The 8,168-nt window shown below is 39.2% G+C and overlaps 1 protein-coding gene across 1 annotated transcript; it reads left to right on the top strand.

The window, feature by feature from the left end:
* Positions 1 to 40: 40 nt before the first annotated feature.
* zgc:195212 (DUF4554 domain-containing protein) lies at positions 41 to 7,992 on the top strand. Its single transcript, XM_063483204.1, has 14 exons — positions 41 to 61; positions 241 to 364; positions 1,791 to 1,844; positions 1,942 to 2,045; positions 2,155 to 2,238; positions 2,322 to 2,377; positions 2,746 to 2,817; positions 2,905 to 3,100; positions 3,264 to 3,387; positions 5,301 to 5,459; positions 5,560 to 5,681; positions 5,971 to 6,081; positions 6,173 to 6,271; positions 7,894 to 7,992. Exons 1-14 carry the CDS (start codon positions 41 to 43, stop codon positions 7,990 to 7,992), a joined length of 1,425 nt encoding a protein of 474 aa, XP_063339274.1.
* Positions 7,993 to 8,168: the final 176 nt, after the last annotated feature.

Raw genomic sequence — 8,168 nt, 5'->3', positions numbered from 1 at the left:
AGGTTAGGTTGTTGATTTAGCACAAAGACAACAACTGAAAATGCTGAAAGAAATGCAACAGGTAATTGTTTAAGTTATAGCTATTCCTGATTCATGGTAGAAAAGAAAATGGATAAAAAGGTTTAGAGATTAATAAAGATGAAAATTACTAGCAAATTAGCAAATTACTAGCTAACGCTAACTAGCTAGTAGCATTAGCATGCTAAGCTAGGAGTTTGTTTTTTCAAATGGCCTCTCCAGGTGCTGCGTTTGATCATGCTAATGGGAAAGCAAAGGCAAAAGCTGGGCTTAAGGACAGGAGGAGGGCTTTTGCTGCTTTTGTGGACTGACACCGAAGTTTCTACACAAAAGCTGAACTGCACTGGTGAGTCAAAGCAGCTGAGACTCCTATAGCACCAAATAAAAGAAGCATAACAGGGAGACAAATGAGGATTAAGGTGGGGTTTGATCAAATATTAAAATGACAATGTCCTTGGATAAAAGGGGTTATTTTGATACACACTATATATTAGAAAAATGCAGTATTTTAATATCTACAGGTCATTTTATCAGGGACACTTAATTCAACTTCTTATTGATGCAAATGTCTGATCGGCAATCAAATGGTAGCAGTTGAATTTATTTAGGTAAGTAAACATGGTCAGGATGACTATGCTGAAGTTCAAGCTGAGCCTCAGGATAAAGAATGCGTTGGTATGGTTGTTGATGCCCAAGGGGTGGGTCTGAGTATTTCTGCTGAACTGCTGGTATTTTCCCACACAGTCATCTCTATGGTTTACTGAAAATGGTCCAAAAAGAGGAAAATATGAGGTGAGTGGCAGTTGTCTTGCCCAACCTTGAAGCAGATGGGCTACAGCCACAGTAGACCACACAGGGTGCCAGCTAAGAACAAGAAACTGAGGCTGCAAATCACACAGGCTTACCAAAATTAGAAATAGAAGATTGGAAAAGATGCCTGATCTGATGAGTCACAGTTTATCCTGCAATACTTGGATGTTATGGTCACAGTTTAGTGTAAACAACATGAAAGCATGAATCCATCCGGTCTTGTATCATCAGTTCAGGCTGCCGGTGGTTCATTTTTTGTAGGGGGATATTTTCTTGGCACGCTTTGGGATCCTTATTGCCTATTGACCATCATTTAAACACCACAGCCTGCCTGAGTGTATCACTGACCATGTTTTTGTGACCACATTGTACCCATTCATCTGATTATAAGGCTGCCACCTAGATAACATTCCATGTCACAAAGCTCAGTTTATCTCAGACTGGTTTCTTGAACATGGCACTGCACTCAAATGACATCAACAGTCACCAGGTCTCAGTGCACTAAAGCATCTTTGGGATGTGGCGGAACAGCAAATTTGCACTGTGGATGTGCCGATTCTGCAGCAATTATGTGACACTGTCACGTCATTAAGGACCAGAAGCTATGAAAAATGATTCCACCGCATCGTGGAGTCTATGCTACAAAGAATTAAAACAGTAGATAAGTGGAAACTAACTTAAAATAAAACTTCAATGGATTTTTATTGTATCAATTAAAGCTATAAATTATATAATAAATATTAAGTCTCTACATAAATTAACTTAATCTTCAGGATATGGTGAAGAACATTTTATCAATAGATGATTAATTGGTTACCAATAATTTATTACTGAACAATTACTGTTAGTGCCTCCATCTAAATTTACTGCAGTATAAAGATAACTAACAGGAAAATAGTTGTCCCAGCAGCTCTTGGAACAAAGGCTAATATTTTGTTGTATTGATCCAGTTAATTGCACAGTTGCAGCGGCTGGCCCCTGGTGTGCAGGGATTCAAATGGAAGCCCTCCAACCTGGTATGTACACACAAATATAGACATATACACATAACTGGAACCTCTGTGCACTACATCGTCTCTTTTCTTGCTACATCAGCCCTTGCCCGTTTGAAAGAGAGCATGTTTCCCTGTGTGTGGCCATGTAATGAGCCTGACCCTGAGGAGCTGAGTGCCTTCACAGATCTGTATGGTTCCCTCAGATTGCTTCTATCTTTTCAGGTAGAAAAACAACCCAGATGAATTCTGAAATGCCTTTTTTTTTCTTGTTTTTCAGTCATAACACAAGTAGTGTGAGTCACATTTTTTTTAAATATCTTGCAATGTACAGGTAAAAGACACAAGACATTGCACTTCAGAGTGGCAAGCCCATCTAGAGGCATTCCTGCGCACATTCACTTTGGCTAATGCCGGGGTATGAACAGATCTATTTCCCCATCTCGAGTCACATGTTAAGCTTCAAGCAAAAAAAGTTTACATCTTTCTTATTTTTCATAGATACAAATCCACCTCAAGCTCAAAATCAACCAGGAGACCTCACTGCGGGAATTTAGGTACGAGTGCATCGATGTATATCATAGCTTCTGTTTTTGAAAGCCTCCCTCTTGTTAGAACATCTCACAATTAATGACTTTGTTTTGGGTTCATTAAGGATCTCACTTCATAAACAGAATTTAGCTAATTATTTTTGAGTATGTTTAAAAAGTAACTGCAATATAAAAAAGTTCAAGCAAAAGAGTATTGCCGTAGATCATTGTAATTGCCTCGAGTGGTTTGTCTTGGAGTAAAAACATAAAAACAAGACAAAAGGCTGACTGTGCTAAACCCTCTTGAGTGGAGTCTGGATTATGAATTAAAAAGGAATGGAAATATCCGTCTCTGTTTTATGAACTGCTGACATAGTCATCTTGCATTCTTGCAGTGTCAAGGTCAAGAGAAGAGTTGCACTGGTGGACCAACTGTTACTGACCCTGGACGTCACCTGCTCTGCACCGTCAGTAATGCCGCTTTTAAAGGTTTGACCAGAATAAGTGCCTCCTATTGATCTGTCTGATTTTCTGTTCTCCCCTTGAATTTAAAGGCCTCCGTGGTGTGTGAAGAAAGGGTGCTGGTGTGTGAGAGGACACCCTGCTATAGGAGGCAGGTTGCCACTCAGCATCCCACCACAAACCATGGAGCAGGGCCTCTTTGGGGATCTGAGTGTTCAGGTGGTTACACACCTGACCCCCTGTCTGCTGCCATACCCCAATGTGGCAACAGAACTTACTCACATACAAATATCCTTTTCATGTTTTATCATACATCTGTACCACACAGTCTCATTTCCTGTCATGGTAGGCAAAGGAATTGAATACAAGGGGAAATTCAGACTAGGGCCTGACTCATTTCAGGGGTATTTGGGCATCTGATTTGGATTAGTCTTCCTTGACATGTTTCCATGTGTTGGTATACAACCCCAGTAACATTCCTGTCATTGGCCCCTCTGGCTTCTTTCAAAAACTTCCTGCTGTTCTGGACTGTCAAGAGCTGGGACTAGATAGACTTTACTGCTCTTCTTTCAAAGGTAATCACTGCTGGGAACAGCATGTTCTGATGTTCAGGATGTATTTTACTTCTTTTTGCTGAGAGGTTTGATTTCCCAATAAAAAGAGTGTAAAACGAACCTGACGTAGGTCCAAAGTCCGGAACAGTTAATCCTGTCCTTACAGGACATTAAGACATTGAAACAATTAGAACTTGGATTTGTTACCTTTGTTGAAGAAAACTAATTTCAACCACCTGCATGGGTTTATGAGAGAATGAGCCCAAGCCTGAGGCTGCTAATTAAGACTTTTATGGATCTCATAAGCCCAACATTTGAATGGGAGAGGCAAAACTAAACAGAACAATGGACACAGAACATATAACATAAACAAAAGCATTAAGCACTAAAAGAAAATGGACTACAGAATTTACTTTCTGTCGCAACACAGTGGTTGTCCCTGCACTCTAAAAACCTGCCTCATGAGAATGGGGTTCATCTGCAACTAATTTGCACTTGACATTTATTTCCAATACAAGATTTAGTGCTCCAGTCACGCTGCAAAATATTCTCACAGCAGCGATTCCAGTTGTGGATAAAGGGTTTGACCTAACTGTCTGTCTTACCCATGAATTACTGTGCTTTTCTTAAAGTAATATACTTAAAAGTTTGTTTTGTCTTTTTCAGAAGGATTTACATAATTTTTCATGCTAATAGCTTTTGGGATGAGCAGTGTTTCATTTTTGTTTCATTGATATTGTCACAGTGACAGTGCAAAAAGCATGTGGAATGTGAACTGTGTGCAATGTGCAGACTGAATGTTTGACTTGATGGCAGTGCCAGATAAAAAGACAGGACAACCAGAGTTGCTGCAAATCTATCAGGACCTGTTTTGTTGCAAAATGTTCAGCAGTTGACAAGACACATCCACAAGACCGCCAGTGCCATGCAATGAAAAGTCTGTCCCATCAGAGTTACAAAAAGCTTTTAGAGCAATCCATCAAGTTTTTTGGGTTTAAATTTGGACCAAACTGATGGACATACAGGCAGCAGCATTATAGTTTCCCAAAATGTATTTTGCAAATTAGTTCCATATGGCATATTTGAACAGATAAGATCATTTGAATTGCAGAGTAATAGTCTTATAAATATTATATGGTTTCTCCTGTCAATGAGTACCTAACAAGCAGGATGCTCTTCTCTAAAAAAGACCAAACTGTCTTCTTGTGTCCAGACAGCAGTCCAGTAAAATGAGCCTAATTTAAGTCTTTATTAACCATTTAGTCATTTAGATTTTATTTTAAGCAGTAGCAGCAGGTATTAAAAGCCTTACCCTAAAGAGAGCTATCAAAAAGAAACACATCAGTCTGGAAGCTACATTTTAAAAAGACTTAACAGTCACTGTTTTGCACACAAGGCAGAATGGAGCAGTGTGATTATGTGGCGATAACAGTCAAAATGCGGCCCTTTTATCAGAAACTGCTCTTTCACAATAAGTGTCTCCCCCTGTGTATACAATAAATCATAACTACAAACAAAACCGACAGTCTGTATTAATCAGCAGTAGTCTATCCATTCACATTTACACAATGAAACCTGAAAACACCCCGTAATCCATTCTGCTTCACACTGTCTCTGACCATTTCCATCTTCCATCAACATTTATCTTATTTAAGAAGTTTGATTTGGCATGAAAAGAGACCGTTTGACACGTTATTTTTTAATGCTGACATAAAAGGCTGCAATAAATAAATGCCCTTACAATTATCTGCCCAACCCAGAGGTGTGTCTTTAATTGCCAGCATGTTAGATATATGTCATGCTGGTTGTAACCCATGTGTGGCTTCATGCGAACACTCTGTTTTCTTCTTAAAATTCTTATCTCAAGTAACTCCCACTGTATCCATCTTATTACTTTCTTTACTTTGGCATAAATGTTTCAACATCCCCTGCAGATCTTGTGTATAGCGGCGGTACTGTGTACACAGTAGAGAAAGACAGCTGGGATGATCCAGAGCAGGAATCAAGTCTTCCCACAGTGCAGCAGAGTCTCCTGCTTTTCTTCTTCTTACAGCATAGTGACCCCTTCACCTCCCAGCTCACTGATCTTATGGGTGAGGAACCGCAGCGGCATGTACAGTCACAAAACCCTACACTGTAGACAGCCTGTCTTTCAGTTTTCCAATCCAAACATGCAAATTGTTGATCATTCAGCCACCGAGATGTTGATAGAGCTCCACCTGGAGGACATTCTGAACAACAACAGGCAGGCCCTCGTAGCAGCCGTGCAGACTGAGCTGAAGAACACACTGAAATCACAAAATCACAGAAAAAAGGCATGACAAAGACATACACGCACATGCACAAACACACTAAGTGTCCTACTTCTTAAGAGTTTTTAGTCCTGTAATGATAACTATTACAGTCCATTATCAGAAAATGAATCAGCAACAGTTTTGATCATTGACAGCTTTTCTCTCTTTTCACTAACTATGGATTGAATTGGTTATGCAATTAAGCATTACCCTATACTCGGGTAGATTGTGATGGTTGTTTTACATTAATTTCTAACACTTATTGACACCAGAAAAAAAGGAATTGTGTATGTTTGTGTGTATCCTTAAGCAACAAGAGAAGCTGCACGCAGCTGCTGAGGTGATTCTCAGTTCGTCCATGAGTATTGTGAGTAGCAGCAGTAGCATGGACTTCAGAAATGCCTGTCTGAGCCGCATGAAGGTGTGGAAAAACTGCTTGTCTCATGGTGTGATGCAGAACCTGAATACTGTATTCAGAGGCGTTGACAACTTGTTAGGTTTGTGTTTGTCAGGTACATGACACACATGAATTGGCAGCCTCCCTCCGTGAATCACTGTGGAGAGTGACATCATGGAAATTCGTTCCCAAGGCAAAGTGCTTTTCTACTAAGGTGAGTGAGACGCTTGCTTTCCGCCAGCACCACCCAGTTCCTATAGCAGCTCCTCATTACCACTGTACCTCTTACACTGAACCACAATCTGATGCAATGTCATTGTTTTAACAGATGGAAGTACATCCTGAAAACGATGAGCCCACCACAGCAGAAATATGAGAATCTCTGTGTTTATCTTAAGAGTTCTGTTATGGTTAAAGGCTGCAGAGGCAGCAGAAGAGGGTTTGAATGTGTTTAAAAAATTTAAAGTGCACCAGTTGTGCTGCCAAAAGCAACATCTGTTTAACCCATAATTTTAAAAGTACAGTTGTTGTTATAGCTTGGTTGCACCAGTTTATTTTTGTAATAATATTCCAAATTGATCTCAGTTTTTTTCTTATCAATGGTTATACCCATAGAAAAACGTCTGTACCATATATCTATTTAGGATGTGAGGTGACATCACATAGTGCTGGAGTACCAAATATACATTATTTGAGTGAAACACAGGGGTGTAATAGGAAGGTTTAGCGGGCTATTACAAGTTTAAAGTCAGAGTTTTCAGTGTGATAAAAGAGACTCTCTTTTTACCTACATCACCATGGTAACCTGGAAAAAAAGCACTAAAATCAGAGGCAGTGATACCTTTGTATTCGTCACAGATAGCCAGAAGAATGCCCATGGGATCTTTGATGAGTATCTGTTGTTGAGACATCTCCCTAAACTGACAAGATTGAACCCTGAAATAGCCCCAATTCAGATACTCTTCCTTGAAACATTGGCATTCATCACCAAGAACTGTGCAATCAATACAATCAATTTCACTTTGATCTGGTGGCAAACAAAAGTGATTTTCACATCTTTTGGCTATGCTTCAATAAGTTTGAGTATTTAAAATTTGTAAAATTTAAAGTTTCAGAGCTCTAACATGCATCCATCCTATTAGAAATAAACAACAGCATTAAAATAATTAACTTGAGTTCAAATGTTTATTTTACCACTTTGTGTGCTAAATGCAAGATTAACAATTATCTACTGAATTAATTTCCTGTCTTATTTCTAATAGTTTTGCATTTTACTGTTGTGTTCTTTATAGAATTTGGTCACTATATTATCATTATCTTATATCGTGGCACTCATAGGGATCATTTTATGCAGAAGAAGAGTCATGTAAAAACAACTGAAGTAATACAATTTGAAATATTATCTAAATTTAGAAAAACAAAAGACATTAATGATCATATAATTAAGGTAAGGATATAAATTAGTAAGGATGCAATTTTGCGCATTCTTATCTGATGTATGCAGTTGTTTAGACTGCAGTTGTTTCTAGAGTGCAAACGAGTCTTGATAGATGTAAAAACAGACAATAGGAGTTATTGCAAGAATGAGTCTGTTTTGTGTAACCTGTTATTGCGTATCGTAACAAGTTCCTAATGTGTGGGTATGTGTGCGTGGACAAAAAAATGTTAGTGTGTAGCAGTGATTATGAGTGTGACAGGTTCTGGGAAGAAGCCGTTTCCCAGCCTTGTTGTTTTGGCACTGATGATGCACTTTGTGAGGTGAGGGGGTAAAAGGTCCATGGGTTTAAAGAGTCCTTTTTGATACTGGTAGCCCTGTTCCTGCATCTGCTGATGTAGATATCTTCAATCAATGACGGGCTGCTGCTGCTGACCTTCTGCAAGGACACAACTACCCACTCCAGAGACTTCCTGCCAGCAGCAGAGCAGTATCATTAACACACACTGCACACCTGTAAAAAGATCTGAGAATGGTGGTACCCAGACCAGTGCTATCCAATAGTTAAACACACATATGTTATCCAGTGATTCCCAGACAACCATGGAGCAGACAACCAGATGATTAAATAAGTATAAATAGATAGTTTGTTGCCATTTGTCTGACCATTATTCAG

This window comes from Pelmatolapia mariae, linkage group LG2 (assembly GCF_036321145.2).
Source record: "Pelmatolapia mariae isolate MD_Pm_ZW linkage group LG2, Pm_UMD_F_2, whole genome shotgun sequence".
Lineage (NCBI taxonomy): Eukaryota > Metazoa > Chordata > Actinopteri > Cichliformes > Cichlidae > Pelmatolapia > Pelmatolapia mariae.
This window is presented reverse-complemented; position numbering and strand designations above follow the sequence as displayed.